Source organism: Sceloporus occidentalis, unplaced genomic scaffold (assembly GCF_023333645.1).
Source record: "Sceloporus occidentalis isolate IW3139 unplaced genomic scaffold, rSceOcc1.0.p SCAF_67, whole genome shotgun sequence".
Taxonomy (NCBI): domain Eukaryota; kingdom Metazoa; phylum Chordata; class Lepidosauria; order Squamata; family Phrynosomatidae; genus Sceloporus; species Sceloporus occidentalis.
Window position 1 is genome coordinate 3608032 of NW_028317047.1, and position 17405 is coordinate 3625436.

Below are 17405 nucleotides of genomic sequence, written 5' to 3' on the forward strand. Positions count from 1 at the left end.
GCCTGCATGGAGCCCTGACCTCAAACCCCATCGAACACCTTTGGGATGTAACTGCAATGGAGATTGCGAGCCAGGCCTTCTTGTCCAACATCAGTGTCTGACCTCACAAATGCTCTACTGGATGAATGGGTAAAATACCCACAGAAACACTCCAACATCTTGTGAAAAGCATTTCCATAGGAGTGGAAGCTGTTATTGCTGCAAAGGGGGGGGGGGGGGCAACTATGTTAAGTTAATGTCTATGTATTTAGAATGCAAATATAGTATATAAATATAGTATATAATATGGTTGGTTCTTTAGTTAAATCATTCAGGAGTTATGAATATATTCTTGTGGAAATGTATTTAATTTGGTGTGTTCCATCAATGATTTCCCCACTTAATAGTGCAAGCATTACTGTACTATTCTCATGTATATTGTAGGAAACACAGATTTGTCCAGGGCTCTCCAAGGGCTGTTTCATTTTTGATCTATTTACACACCAGGCCAGTCCTTCCAACCCCTGAAGGTCTCTATTTTAGTCATGTAACCCATCAGTTAAGAAACTGTTAGGGCACGTAAACATTGGAGAACTTAAACTGTGTTTATAACATTAATACTCATTAGAAGTATTGCAGGTTTTTATTTTTAAGACACCATAAATATATGTTAAACATTTTATGCAACAGCACATTTTGGAGCTGACATGAGTGATTTGCTTTTTCAGCCCTCGGGCACGAAGCTCATTTCTAATCAGTATTGTTCATGCCACAAACGTACACAGCAGTATGCGATGCAAAAGAGATCCCAGAAGGAAAAAAGAAAATTGCTTCTAGGTCTAAAGTCATCTTACTATTTTTTCATATCTAAGATTGCACTTCCAGGCCCTCGATGCTTCGCACTGCAGTTATTACAAAAATAAACAGGAGACACCTAAAAGAAAAATAAAGAAAATTATGGTGATTGACTGAGGAATAAAACTGGATTCAGTGCAGTTCATATTGACAGTAACATATTAAAAATCTCTAGGCTTGACCTGGAGTCTCTGAGTCAGAACCCGAGCGGCATGTCTACACCCACTCCCCTCCCATGTTCCTCCTTCTCCCTCACCACTTCCTCTAATCTCCACCCAGCTCCCGCCCACCAAAATGTATCTAATAAAATTGTAAACACTGCAGTAAAATATATCATTGTAAATTTTCATTGAAAATATAATGTAAAGCAGTCCAGGAAAATAATTACGACTTTACCTACTACCAAATATATATTTTTATTAAAATATATCCATATTGATAAAAGTACAGATAAATTAAATAATGTAATAAGTGGCACCTTAGTGTACTTTTTAAAACAAATAATACTGTAATAGTACATACTGCTTATAGATAATAGACAAAGAACATGTCATTTTCCATCAGCTGTTAAGGCATTGGTGAAAACCTAGAACAATGCAATGTTCTTAAGATATAAATTTTCCTAGAATAATCTCCAATGCACAATGTTTTTTCGCCATTAGGTTTTACTGAACAGTGTGTAGGTTTCACTTCTCTAGTGCTTCACGTATCTGCCAAGCTGTTTGTGTTACAGACTTAAATCACTGTGCTAAGAAAAGAACACCAATCCCATAAAGTGGGGAACATAGTGTAGGTAGAGGAGGGTCTACGTATCCCAAACATGTGATAAAAATAATGCAGGCAGAGGAGAGTCTAGGTAACCCAATCATATGAAAGAAATATTGCTGGTAGAGAAGACAATGTATTTCAAATGTGAGAAAAATGACAGAGCGGCGTTTATCTATTCCTACTGGGTGTAAAAAAATACACAATTCTACACAACCCAATGATGTGGAAAAAAATAATAGAGGCAGAGTGGAGGCTATGTATTCCAATCATGCTCACAAAAAGCAGTGAAGGCAGAGGAATGTCTATAAAATAAGCCTTACAATATAATAAATACAGAGTAACCCAAGACAATTCTGTTCTCTCTCAGCAAAAGAACAGCACTGTTTAAATATTGATAACATGAGAATTAAAAGTGGAAAGTTAGACTTTTATACAAAGGTAACTGCTTTATTATATGCTACCTAGGCGCATCCCCAAACACTGTCAGCGTTCAGATGGCCATGCCATGCCTGTATGATATTTGTTCACTAGAAACATTTCATAAATAGAACCAATGAGAATTAAATCATGTGCACATGATTTGAAAAATCAACGTACTGTATAGTTATATATCAGATAATCCAAATCCTATAAGGACATTATTTTAAAAGGAATATCTGACATAAATGTATGTAATGATATTTGTTAAGACTTTGCAAAAATAATTACGCAAAAAATTGGATTCTTTCCAGCTACTATGTTCCCTTTTTAAATAAACACATTTAATTCTTCGCTTCTGAAGACTATTTGCTGTCTGTAGGTCTGTCCGAGGGATCACGAAGAGTAAATTAATCCTGGTTATACACGTGTGCAATTTTAATAGCTACTGTGAGTGCTTACAGTGCTAGTGACAGGAAGGCATTCTCTGTGGAACATATGCCTGCAGTGGAATACCACTACACCATGTGGTTTAGAAGAATCTGCAAAACAAAATACAAAAGACTTTAACATAATACTGTACAACAAACATGGATCATTATTAAAATACCACCGAACATACATGATTAATTAGGTGTTTATATTCATATGTGCTTTTCTGGGGTTAGCGCCTTACACCACCATATTTTAATAACACAATTAAAGAATTTAGCTTGTTGTTGTTGCTACAATGTTATTGTCGCTTCCAGCAGACGTGTCACATACTAAAAACATTGCTTTGAATGTAAATCTCAAGATTGTAAGCTTGCGAGCAGGGCTCTCTCCATCTAATGTATCGGTTTGTCTTAGTCTGTCAATTCTTGTCATAACCCTTGAATATATGTATTGTATTAAGCGCTGCGTAAATTGTTGGAGCTATATTAATAAAATATAATAATAATAATAATCTCACTTGTGTTATTTGTTTTTGAGCCTTGTATATTTATATGTGCCGACACTGACAAATGTCTTCACTAAAGGCATTGAAAAGGTATGAGTCTCCATTTCCCATGATCCCTCTGAGAAGGCTGCTTTGGAATTCTACTTATCAGCTCAAGAAGTAAGACACAACACTGATTCAGCTCCATGGTAAGTGGTACAGTCAAGTTACAATTAGATAGGGCTTGCCAAGATTGGGATGTTTTGATGCAATGGTGGGTTAAGCAATCTAATATTATTTACATTATTATTTGCTGGAAGTGTGCCGATTCATTGCTTTGTTGTATGTCTCAGGGATAGCACTTTCTGGTTTTACTGCAGACAAATGCACCATACATACCAATTACTTCCACAATCCTTGTCACTGGTGTGCTTGTAAGGATTCTTTGCTTATCTTTTCAATTCAGTGACAGATATAAAATATGTTTTGCAGTACTTTGCACAGTTAGTATGTTTAATATTTACAATGGCCAAGAAGGGGTACTTTTGTATAGGTGATGAATTATGGCTGATGGCTTCACTGGGATTCATTTGATGTTGTTGTTTATAGAATATCAAAGAAATGTAGCAGGTAAATGAAGCAAAAAAAAAATGCCCAATACAAAATTATCCGATGAAAAAGTTACATTAATGGTTAGTGGAATTCAGTATCTCCCTGGAACTCAATGATTCTTAAGATTTCTGCTGGATGCATCAAACACAGCGTTGCCATTGTTTGTGTATGTCAAGAGATATTGCTTATGATGGGTTAAACCATTTCCCAGTAATGAAGAGTAGAACCTAACATAAATCCTTTGTGTGTCAAAGTGGTCCAGACTGGGCCAGAGCACCACAAGAAACATAACCCCCTCAACTACTTAAGAACGCCAGGTGCTCAGTTAAATCCAACCATTGTTGAAATATGGTGCAGCCAGCCATCTTTTTTTATCTTAAAGGTAAAAAGCTATATGAGGGGGATTTTAAAACAATGCTAAAGGGTTTAAATAAAGATAACTCCTAAATAAATCACTTTCTTAAATGTAATGCTATGAAGCTTTCCTTCCAATGTAACATGTTGATATGCATAACTGGAAGAGTACCTGTAGGAAGTATAGAAGACAAGCATGCTTCACATATTTTCTCATCTAGAAAAAATAGAAATTTTGAAATGTAAAATACCAAAGCACACTCTGTTAGTAATAAAAAAACTAAACACTTTTTTTAATGGATGGGCAATATATACCGTATTTGCTCGATAGTAAGACAAGGTTTTTTTCCAGAGCAAATGCTCTGAAAAAATATCCCTCGTCGTCTTATAATCAGACATCAAAAAAGAGGTCTGACTACAAGACTAAGATCCAGATCCCCCGGCAGCGCTGCAGGGGACCCGGATCCTCCTCTCCGACAGACTCTGCTGCTGCTGGCACTTCCTCTGGGGCTTCTATGACGGAGGGCCGGCATCACATGAACTTCTGGTGCTCCACTATAGAAGCCCTGGCGGAAGTGCCGGCAGCAGCGGAGGTTGTCTGCGGGCATCACACAGACCTCCACCAGCTGGCCCCACTAGACACCAGGGAGTCTGAACATGAAGAACAGCTCAGACATGAAGAGCTAGACCACACAAACTCACAGCAGGTCAGTTAAGTGCTGAAGCACGTAGTGCATTAAAAATTATCTGTCCTCTGCAGGATCACTCACTACAGAGTTCTAAACTGCTTTTGAAAGCAATAAAAGCACAAGCACTATGTGTTTGGAGCTTCATGAAATGGGTTTCCTTGGCCAAGCAACTGTACACAAGCCAAAGATTATTAAGCATATACTGGAGTGGTGTACAGCACACCATCACGGGACTATGGAGCAGTTGAAATGTGTTTGCTAAAGTGATGATGGATGAATCTGGGTTTGGCGGATGCCAAGTGGAGGCTACCTACCGGAATGCATTGTCCTTAATAATAATGGTCTGGGGACTGTTTTTCAGGGCTTGTGTTAGCCCTTAGTTCCAGTGAAGGGTAATGCTATATACAAACACATTGCAAACAAACACATCTTAGGCGATTGTATGCTTCCAACTTTGTGGAACCAGTTTGGGGAAGGACATTTCTTGTTCCAGCCATGACTGTGCCTCTGTGCACAAAGTCCATAAAGATATGGTTTGATGAGTTTGTTGTAGAGGAACTCTAGCGGACTGCACAGAGGCCTGACCTTAACCCCACTGGTCACCTTTTGGCGTGTCAATCATGAGCTAGGTGTTTTTATTTAACAACAGTGCCTGACCTCACAGATTCTTTATTGGCTGAATAGGCACCGATTCTCACAGACATACTCCAATAACCAACGGGTGAGGGACAACTCTGTATTAATGTCCATGGTTTCGGAATGGCATGTCCTACAAGCTCATATAGGTGTGATGGTCAGGTATTTGCATACTTTTGGTCATACAACGTATGTTAACCAAGTTTACCCATTGCATTACTATAATTAGACCTTTAACCCCTTGATGACAATTGCCGGTCCGGGCACGTCACGGAAATTCAAGTCGATAACGACAAATGACGTGCCAGGACCGGCACGTCATTAAACGGGTGCAGAAAGCGATCTATTTTCGCTTTCTGCACCGAAACGGCGTTGCTGTAATGCCTCGACCTCGAGGCATTCAGCAACGCCATTATCGGCACAAAGGGGCCATCTCTGGCCCCTCCCCGGGGCGTCAACATACAAAGTATGGCGGCGGACGCCCGTTTTAAAAGCGTTTAGGAGGCGATCAACGATCGCCTCCTAAACTTAAATGGTGTCGCTGGAATGCCTCGATCAGGAGGCATCCAGGTACACCAAACACTTACCTCTTGATGGACTGTAACCGCTCCAGAGAGCGGTCACAACCGCAGCTGCCGGTGATCTTCGCTATCAGCAAGATGGCGGCGGCCCGGGAAAAAAAATAATAAAGATGAAAAGGTTCGCTAGACGGTCTCCTGACCCTCTAGAGAACTCTGTCTCCACTTGCAGGTTGAATATAGGTACTGCATTCAACCATGCAAGTCAATGGAGCTCAGCTTTCTAATCACAGTGTGATTAGAAAAAATAAATTAAAAATAAAATAAAATTAATAATAATTCGAAAAAAAATAGTAAAAAACCAGTAAAATGTAAAAATAATTTGCCACTGATGTCACTATCAGGGGAACCTTCAAGTTGAAAAAAAATGTTAAAAAAATAAAAAAAGGCAAAAAAATATATATATATATAAAAAATATATTTTTGTGAGCAAGTCCTAAAATTAGCATATTAGCTTAAAACAATTCTCGCATGGAAAGAGTTAAAATACTGGCATATTAAATGCCCATGGGGTGTCTACTTTTAAAAAATGTATGATTTGATGGGGTAAATTGAATTGGCCGGGTTCAACAAGGTCCCAATTAACACGGAGGGAAGGATGGCCACACATCTAATTTCCAATTAGAAAAATGCACACGTACCAAATGTGGCCTTTTAGTTCCCCCCCAAAAATGACAAACCCATGCATGTGGGGTATCACTGTACTCAGGAGATGTTGCTGAACACATATTGGGGTGTCGTGTGACAGCGGCATATACCAGGAGCTGTAAATTCATACATAAAGTAGGTGTGTGTGGGAAAAATACACACACAAAAATACTACTGCAAACTTTGAAAAAATGCTGGTGGTAAAATGTGTGCATGCAAAGAGTTAAAATACCAGCATTTAAAATACCCTGTGGTGTCTAGTTTTCAAAAATATATGGTTTTGTTGGGCACACTGAAATGGCCCGGCTCAAAGATGTACCAAATAGGGGATGGGCAGTGGATCCCCAAATGCCAAAGTTCAACATTGAAAAATGTGCATGCCCCAAATTTGGCCCTTTTGCCCCCGAACAGCCAGGCAAAATCATTCATGTGAGGTATTGCTGTACCCAGGAGATGTTGCTAAACACATATTGGGGTGTTTTTTGATAGTGACATATACCAGAACCTGTTTATTCATACCTAAAGTAAAATGTGTGTGAAAAAACAAATGCAAAAAAATTACTACCATAAAGTTTGACAAAGGCTGATGGTAGAATAAGTGCTTGGAAAGGGTTAAAATACCAGCATTTGGAATACCCTGGGCTGTCTAGTTTTCAAAAATATATGACTTGATGGGGTAATTTGCATTGGCCGGCTTCAAAGATACCCGAAATGGCACATGGGGGGAAGAATTACCAGATATGGAAAAAATGGCTTTGAAATAGCAAAACGCTACCTGTACTTATTGCTCCATAACGTGCAGAAAAAAGCAAAAAAACATAAAAACATTGGGTATTTCTAAACTCAGGACAAATAGTAGAATCTATTTAGCAGGTTTTTTATTACCTTTTATAGATGAGTAAAAGATTTTTCAACTAAAAGTTAGAAAGTCATTTTTTTCTAAATGTTTCACCATATTTTATACTTTTTTAATAGTAAATAATATGATACAATCAAAACAATGTCATCTAAAGAAAGCCCTTCTTGTCCTGAAAAAAACAATATCTAATGTGTGTGGGTTCAGTAAACGGGAAAGAAGAAAATTACAGCTAAACACGAGCAGCGCAGAAATGTCAAAACGGCCATTGTCACGAAGGGTACAAAAAGTAAAATCAGCCTTTGTCACGAAGGGGTTAAACATATCACTTTTTAAAAATCTTTTTAGCGCCCAATTTATCTTTTTAGGGCCGTTTAATAAAAACCTGGATCAGTTGACACAAAAAGTCCATGCTATGATGAAATAAAAAAACGAGAAAGGGGATAAAGGGGTAAGAGAACATCTATTAGTGTTTTGTATATATGTATAAACATGTATCAGAAATTCAAGCTTTAACCCCTTCAGGACCGGGATTTTGATACTAAGGTGTCGCTAAAGGACCGGAGCCGTTTTTGTGTTTTTGCCATGTCTTTCTTCAACTGTAATTTCTCTCTTATCAATTGGTGCACCCACACAAATCATATATTGTTTTTTTCAGCACAAGTAGGGCTTTCATTTGAAACCATAGTAAGCTGGGTAGTACATTGTTTTGTTTGAAAAAAACTGGAAAAAGTGGGGAAAAAATGAAAATACGCATTTTTTTTACAGTTTTGTATACATACAAATTGTACACACATTAAACCAATGGGAAAAAATTATCCCAAATATATTCATTAACTTGTCCTGATTTGGAAACCACCCAACATGGCCAGGATTTTTATCTATTTTGACCAGTATAGGGCAAATATTGCAAGGCATGCATCACGTTTTTGAAATGTAATTTTTTTCAAATTTGGCATGGCAGTCTAATAACTGATACAGATACTGATTACCCCCCCAAAATTATATGTTTATGAACAGTAGATAAGTCAAGGTGTACAACTAGGGTCATTTTGACACTTTTCAAACAGGGATTTTATCGCCAATTGCTGCCAAATTTTGAGGTATTTTTATATTTTTTTGTTTTTTTTTGCATATGTTGCAATGTTGCTTTAGATTTTATATTATATTTTGTATAGAATATGTGCAACTGCAGAACAAAACACCAAATTGTGTTCACCAACATCCCCCGGTTCCAACAAGGCCTCACATGCATGGTTCATGCATTTTTTGAGGAAGCTATGAGGGCAAAACTGGAACATGCGCATTTTCGTTTTCACATTTGGAATTTTCAGAAATTGGTTTCCTGGGCCCATATCCCATTTGGGACATTTTGGAAGCCCCCTGCTGTAAATTACCCCATAAAAGTATATATTTATGAACAGTAGACAAGTCAAGGTGTTCAACTAGGGTAGTTTTGACAGTTTTCAGCTAGCCTTTTCTTCACTGATGTCTGCCAAAGTTCACGGAAAATTTATTTTATTGCGTTTTTAACAAATACATTTCAATGTTAAAATTTATTTCTTGCACAGCATATGTGCAACAGTGGAAGAAAGCACCACATTTTGTTCACCAACACCCCCCGGTTCCAACAAGGCCTCACATGCATGGTTCATGTATTTTTTGAGGAAGCTATGAGGGCAAAACTGGAACATGTGCATTTACATTTTTTTAAATATTTTTTTTCATCAGATTACTTGTAAGTGACAGGTTTAGGCCGCTGACATCAATCAGGGAGACCGATCAATAATCAGCGACTTAAAATGTCACCGACAAGTGATCAGGTAATAATTATGATTTTTTCATTTTATTAATTTGTGTTTTTTCATAATTACCCTAGATGACCCCTCTCTCTTTGTAGAGCAGGGTCATCCGTGGGCTGCCATAATGATCCGATCACTCCTATTGGCCAGGGGCGATCCGATCAGCCCAGCATTTGACCTGGAAGCACCCTGGACTTTCAGGTCAGTGCTGTTATTTTTTTTTTAATTATTATTATTATTTTATTAATTTTTTTTATTTATTTATTTATTTATTTATTTTTTTATTATTATTATTTTTTACATTATTTTTTTAACTCTTTCAATGCTGATGCTCCATTGAAGCACAGCATTGATTGATATTTAGTCCCCACAAGCTTGTGGGGACTAATATTAACCCCTGCAATGCTGCGATGGGGGTCATACACAATCGCAGCATTGAAGAGGTTAATTGAGGAAGAGGGGGGTAGGGGTTAACTGAGGAAGGGTGGGGGTGGGGGGGTCTGGTCTCCACACTCATGTGGAGACCAAAGAACCCTGTCTCCCTGTCCCTGAAGCTGCCTCTGGCAGCTGGGACACAATCTCCAATAGACTGGAGATTGTAGGGGAGGAGTCTCTCTGATCAGTCCTACAGGACTGATCAGAGGACTTCTGGGGGCTCGTTTTTGCTGTTGCTGGTCTGCCTGGGCTTCCAGGCAGACCACCAGCAGCAGAACCCCCTAAAAAACGGGAATTAACCCCTTCAATGCCGCATTGAAGGGGTTAACGCTGCACTGACGCTCTCATGGAGCGATCAGGCAGCAGGGGGGTGTTGGATCAGGTCCCCACACTTGTGTGGGGACCCATTCAATACCCCCCCCCCTTCCCTGAAGCTGCCTGTGGCAGCTGAAACAGCGATTGCAGATTTTTCTGCAATCGCTGTTTCTGCCTACAAAATCACTCCGTGGGAGTGATCGTGGGCTTGGGGGCGGGCTTAGACAGGCTGTGCTGTCTGCCCAGGAGTCCTGGGCAGACAGCAGCAGCAGCGCCCCCACGATCACCGCGATTGTGGTGATGTGGGGGCGTTTTTTGGAGGAGACGTACCTGGTACGTCCCGGTACTGAAGGGGTTAAACGCTCCAGACAGGCACCGTCTTTTATTTTAACAGACCCCTAGTATGCAAATTGACTTAAGTACCACAAATAATGTGGAGGGCAGGCTGATGCTGTCACAAAGGTAGGAGTGTTTCTAGGTATTTTTTACATCGCATTTAGCCTTTTGGATTACATGTTTATGCAGCAACTTCATCATAAAAAACAACCCCAAAAGGCTACTGAATATTTAGGAGCTTTCAATGACTTCTGCTTACCATCCACCAGCATGCCTTTCGATTGGGTTCTGTGCATTTTCTTTAACAAGGAGAGCGAGTCAGAAACTAAAATTTTCTTGCAACCCTCTCTCAGCAGTATCTGCAAAACACCAAAAAAACAAAAACATTTTTACCGGGCACAGACTGGGATCAATAAAAGCTTAGTTTATGTATGCAAGTAGCTTTGTTAGATTAAAGCAATATCCTTGCAATTTGGGTCTCAAATACTGTAGACTTAATGCACACAAATTACATTTCAAAAACAAGGATTACAAATCTAAATGTATTACAATAATATATACAGTATCACAGTTCCACATAACATAGGTGTTAGTGCTTTGTGTGATTGTCCCTTGTTAAGGTAATCATTCCATTTGATTCTCACACAGTCCATAATGTGAAAAGTGTAGACGAAAGGTAAGGTTAGAAAATGGCAGTTATGACCACGGCACACAACTCCGATGTACTCCAATCCAATGTATGCGGTAGGTCAGTTTTAGTACTGGTATACTGTGCTTGGGTCATCTAATCGTTGTCTCTTGGTGATGCTAGCGGTGCCAACCACTTGTGCTATTAACTAAGCTGCAATTGTAGTAAAAATGGTCTGAAAAATCATGAAAAGTAAAACAGATTTCAACTGCATTTAACTACTACTTGTTAGTTAAATGGAAATAATCAATTTTTTACAAAAAGCATATAATACAATATATAAAATACAATTCAAAGGTTTAGTCTTTTTTATAGCATCTAGGATAAAATTTAACAGTCAACTTATACATTAACAAGTTATATATAGTTAGCACCAATATTTCACTTAATTTATTTTCTGTTTTTAACAATAAATAATTACAAAGCTCAGTTCAAATATTTAATCCAGCAAAAATATTGCTTTTCTTTTTGAAAAAGAAAAAAAATACGCAAACAAAAGAAAACCCATTAAGGCTTTTCTTGCCAGAAACTGAAAAGTAATTTATTGATAAGAAAAGCCACAAAATGAATTAAAAGACCATGCAAATTTATATAGCATGTAAAAAAATCTATAAACTACATCTCACTAAGTAATCATCGCAATGCACTTTAAAATCACAGACTAAGGCAGGGGCGTCCAACATGCGGCCCGCGAAACCTCGAGGTGCGGCCCGCGTGAGATCGGCAGCCAGGATCACAAGAGCCCTGCTGCTTACTTGTGGGAGGGTCTATTCTCTGCTCCAGTCCTGCTTCCTCTGTGGGGAGAACAAGGAAGGCCCCTGCTGAAGTCTGAGCGGCATCGAGAGCTGTAGAGCAGGTAAGGGGGTGGGGTAGGTTGTGTGAATGAGTATGTCTGAGGGAATGAATCTGTGAATGAATGAATGTGTGTGTGTGTGTGTGTGATAGCATGGATGTGTAAGTGCTGGAACCTAGGCATAATGGGACTGTGATTGCTATTCGCAATCAAACTCCTATCATGCCAAGTTAGCCAGTACATGCTGAAACCTGGCTAGCTGTCCCCCTTGTGTATTGATGCTGCCAGCAGTATGGGGTCTGCAGCCAAGTATTGGCTGACTTGGGATGATAGGAATGTGATTGCTAACAGCAATCACAGTCCCATCATGCCTAGGTTCCAGTATTTACTGGTTGCCTGGGTATAAAGAGTGTGTTTGCTGTTAGCAATCACACGCCTATCATGCCAAGTCAGCCAGTACATGCTGAAACCTGGCTAGCTGCCCCCCTTGTGTATTGATGCTGCCAGCAGTATGGGGTCTGCACTTACAGCCACCCTGTACCAGCATGTATTGGCTGACTTGGGATGATAGGAGTGTGATTGCTAACAGCAATCTGCTAACAGCAATCACACTCCCATCATGCCTATGTTCCAGCATTCACTGGTTGCCTGGGTATAAAAAGAGTGTGTTTGCTGTTGGCAATCACACTCCTATCATGCCAAGTCATATTGTTGATTTTTTTTGTCCAATTGTGGTGTGTTACTTTTAATAAAAGTGTGGTTGCACACTAAAATTGGACAAAAAAAACCAATGCCCAACCAACCAGTACATGCTGGAATCTGGGTATGCCTGAGATTGCTGTTAACAATCATAATATATACTTTTTTTGTACAATTTTGGTGTGTAACTTACTTTTATTAAAAAGTGGGGGGGGGGTCACTTTCTGTTTCGGCTAAGCGAACCCTGAATTTTCGTTTTTCGTCCCGAATTTTCATTTTAGTGCATCCCTAAAATAAATAGAACTATTTTATTTTTACTTTTCCAGAATCCTGAATTTGTAGGCCCAGAAATCCCAGAAATCAGTGAGAGGAAAAGTAAAGGTTTTGTGTCATTTACTTTATTTTAATCTGCATATTTTATTAAAGGCCATATTTTCTCTCAGTGAAAAATGAGTGCGGCCCTCGCATGTATACAATTCTGATGAAGTGGCCCACTGCAGAAAAAACTTGGACACCCCTGGACTAAGGGATTATTACAGACTAACTCAATAAACTGCACATATCGCCAGAAATTCAACTTGATGGATAACATTTTTGCTTGACAATATTTGCTAAGAAAAATCACTATCTTTTTTTTTTTTTTTTAATCCTAGAATATATTTTATTTGATGTTGATAGGGGGGGATTAGGAGGTTTTTGTCAATGCACGCATGCAGTTATGAGTTTAAGTTTTTTTCCCTAAAAATGTAAATGATTCTTAATGGCCTGAAATGCCAATTTCTAAAACTAGGGAATATTTAACCAAATGACAATGTTGCATGAGATATTTACTGTATTGTCCTGATTATAGGCTGCATTTTCCCATAACTGAAAACTTTAAATTAGGGGTGGGGCTTTCCATCAGGGTTTAGATATTCTCAATGTCTCCCGCTTTTGTATACCCATCTCCTTTTCCGCAGCTCTGCTTCTTCTCTTGCCTCTTCTTGTTCTTCTGTCTTTGTCTGCTTCTCCTCCATATCAGCCTCCCAAAGCACTTCCGCAAAAAGCCAAAATATTGAAGGTGGATTTGTGGAAAAAGAGAACTGTGTCAGGGTCCTATATCCGTAGTCAGATATCATATAACTGGGTAAGGAATCCATGATGGAGGAAAATTTAAAGAGTCTATTAAACAGGTACCAGGCGCAGATGGAAGCACCTTGAGTGTAGATTTCTACCTTCTCTGCTATTTTGTTAACTGCAATACTATGTGTCAACATAGACAAGTGGCAGACGGAACAGAGAACCTGCCTGGAGTAACAGGTTCAAGTCCTGTGCCAGGCACAACCCCGGCAAGACATCTTCAGACTTCTGCAGACCACTAATATGGGCTAGAACATAACCCTGACAGGATCCAATTATTTTATCTGCTGTTTTCCTGCTTTCTATTGCCATGTGCTAGATTATATTACTTTGGATATTGCCATCAATGCCCTTCTTATCAAACTATGGGTGCAATACAATATAATTCTCCAACATTTGGCAGACTTTCCACCTACAATTGATCCTGCACTATATGTGAAATTTTTATTTAAATATTTTATTAACCCCTTCGTGACAAAGGCTGATTTTACTTTTTGTACCCTTCGTGACAATGGCCGTTTTAACATTTCTGCGCTGCTCATGTTTAGCTGTAATTTTCTTCTTTCCCGTTTACTGAACCCACACACATTAGATATTGTTTTTTTCAGGACAAGAAGGGCTTTCTTTAGATTACATTTTTTTGATTGTATCATATTATTTACTATTAAAAAAAGTATAAAATATGGTGAAAAATTTAGAAAAAAATGACTTTCTAACTTTTAGTTGAAAAATCTTTTACTCATCTATAAAAGGTAATAAAAAAACCTGCTAAATAGATTCTACTATTTGTCCTGAGTTTAGAAATACCCAATGTTTTTATGTTTTTTTGCTTTTTTCTGCACGTTATGGAGCAATAAGTACAGGTAGTGTTTTGCTATTTCAAAGCCATTTTTTCCAAATCTGGTAATTCTTCCCTCCATGTGCCATTTCGGGTATCTTTGAAGCCGGCCAATGCAATTTACCCCATCAAATCATATATTTTTGAAAACTAGACAGCCCAGGGTATTTTAACCCTTTCCAAGCACTTATTCTACCATCAGCCTTTGTCAAACTTTATGGTAGTAATTTTTTTGCATTTGGTTTTTCACACACATTTTACTTTAGGTATGAATAAACAGGTTCTGGTATATGTCACTATCATAAAACACCCCAATATGTGTTTAGCAACATCTCCTGAGTACAGCGATACCTCACATGAATGATTTTGCCTGGCTGTTTGGGGGCAAAAGGGCCACATTTGGGGCATGCACATTTTTCAATGTTGAACTTTGGCATTTGGGGATCCACTGCCCATGCCCTATTTGGTACATCTTTGAGCCGGGCCATTTTAGTGTGCCCAATAAAGCTATATATTTTTGAAAACTAGACACCCCAGGGTATTTCAAATGCTAGTATTTTAACTCTTTCCATGCACCATATCTACCACCAGTCTTTGTCAAACTTTGTGGTAGTCATTTTTTTGCATTTGTTTTGTCACACACATTTTACTTCAGGTATGAATTAAAAAGTTCTCCTATATGTCACTATCACAAAACACCCCAATATGTGTTCAGCAACATCCCCTGAGTACAGCGATACCTCACATGAATGATTTTGCCTGGCTGTTTGGGGGCAAAAGGGCCACATTTGGGACATGCGCATTTTTCAATGTTGAACTTTGGCATTTGGGGATCCACTGCCCATGCCCTATTTGGTACATCTTTGAGCCGGGCCATTTCAGTGTGCCCAACAAAACCATATATTTTTGAAAACTAGACACCCCAGGGTATTTTAAATGCTGGTATTTTAACTCTCTGCATGCACACATTTTACCACCAGCATTTTTTCAAAGTTTGCAGTAGTAGTTTTGTGTGTGTATTTTTCCCACACACACCTACTTTATGTATGAATTTACAGCTCCTGGTATATGCCGCTGTCACACGACACCCCAATACAAAGTATGGCGGATGTTGACGCCCCGGGGAGGGGCCAGAGATGGCCCCTTTCTGCCGATAATGGCGTTGCTGAATGCCTCGAGGTCGTTTCGGTGCAGAAAGCGAAAATAGATCGCTTTCTGCACCCGTTTAATGACGTGCCGGTCCTGGCACGTCATTTGTCGTTATCGACTTGAATTTCCGTGACGTGCCCGGACCGGCAATTGTCATCAAGGGGTTAAATACTTTTTTCTAAGAAGATTTGATCCCACCTACTGTTTGAAAGACTTCCTTATCACATTGTGTTTTTTAATGCTTTATAGATAATTATATTATAGAATTTTTTTATTTGATTAATACACTACACTATGATGGTGTTATGTTTTACTTAAGTACTTCAGCGATTCTGTGCCAGTCTAATTGCATGTTTGTCAATAGCCAGCCTGATGATCTGTGTAGTGGCAGGGAGATTTCCCTGCTGCTGAGAAAATGGGACGACGTACAGGTACGTCACACAGGCAATCTTTTCAGGGCGTACTTGTATGTCAAAAGAGTAACATAGGGGTTAAGAACACCTTGCCTTTCCCCCTAAAATATCATAGTAAAACAGAACTTAGTTTTGCCCGTTTGGGTTGAACCATCCTGAATGGGTTCTCGACAGTCAATAAGAACAGCTTTTTCCAAGATATGCATGTACGGGAGAGAATGGCTTTATTTAGGGTGCTTACACAGGTAATGGAGCTGGATAGGTGTCAAAAGATTAACTAGTAAAATGAATGGCCACACCACACAAAAGCATAGTTTGTGTGTATAATGCATATTTCTGAGTTTCAGCTTTGATAGGAGAACCACTAAACTATGATATTGGCACTATAACATGAACTGGTATTTCATCAAAGCTGTCATGACATAAAACAAAGAAAACTCTGGATACTCAAAGTAAAATATTCACATGCTCCCCATATAAAAGCAGGTGCAAAAAAAAGGGTGTTACCCTTGAAGAAACATGTATTTTTATCACTATTATGTTTTTGTATGGTTATGATATTTAACCCCATCTTATAAGTGTCTAGCCTGTGATATGTTGGGTATTGCCACCTACGTGGGCTTTGGTACAATCTACATGTATGTGCAACCACATACATTTAATGAAAATATATTTACATGGAGAAAAACTGCGCATGTGGGAAGAGTAGATAGGAGATGGAAAAAATAGGCACGGAATTCAAAAAAGCAGATAACCAAGTATTTATATATTTACTTATACAATACAAATCAATTATTAATATTTATGATTATACAATATATTTTGTGAATTTATGTAATCCCTTTATATCAATTATGGGTTTTTTCAGTATTGGCCTTATGGGGTGGACATAAGTCTACAGCTCTACAGTCATATCAAACACACAGAAAATTAAGATACCCAATAAAGGTCTTCATAGGCTGTGCAAAATGTCTCATGTGGCTGAGTTTAACATGCTTATTTTACAGGACACCTTAAGTGCGTTATTTAGGGTTATGTCGGTTTAAGTAAGTACATTTTGTACGTTTTTTCTTCTGTACTATTTTCCATAAGTCAGCTAATTACCTACCGACAGAATTGCACATCAAATTTGCCTGTTTGCCTGTAGATGGTTACTTCAAAATATAGCTCGTAAGGAAAACAAAATGGGCCCCATATACAGTGCTGTGAAAGAGTATTTGCCCCTTTCAGATTTCTTCTATTTTTACACACTGTCAAATGTTTGTCAAATGTTTTAGATGATGAGTAAACACAAAATGCAATTTTTAAATGATGATTTCATGCATAGAAGGAAAAAAAGCTACGCAACCCTACCGGCCCTCTGTGAAAAAGCAATTGCCCCTTAGTTAATAAATGAACCAATTAACTGAATTTAATCGACAGATGGGTTCAATGTCACTAGACAGACTAAGACATGATTAATTCTAGCAAAGTTAAGTAAATTAAAAGGTCTCCAAAAACAGCACAA

General features: G+C 38.6%; 1 protein-coding gene across 2 annotated transcripts in view; it reads right to left on the reverse strand.

Moving 5' to 3' along the window:
- Positions 1 to 832: 832 nt before the first annotated feature.
- LOC149286663 (vacuolar protein sorting-associated protein 41 homolog) overlaps positions 833 to 17405 on the reverse strand; it is a 70022-nt gene continuing 53449 nt past the window's right edge. For both annotated transcript variants that reach the window (XM_089493823.1, XM_089493824.1), the window contains exons 25-28: positions 10459 to 10558; positions 4077 to 4121; positions 2482 to 2561; positions 833 to 913 (exon numbers count right to left, since the gene is read on the reverse strand). In XM_089493823.1, the coding sequence (XP_089349949.1) occupies positions 833 to 913; positions 2482 to 2561; positions 4077 to 4121; positions 10459 to 10558 (306 nt within the window). The remainder of the gene's footprint in view (positions 914 to 2481; positions 2562 to 4076; positions 4122 to 10458; positions 10559 to 17405) is intronic.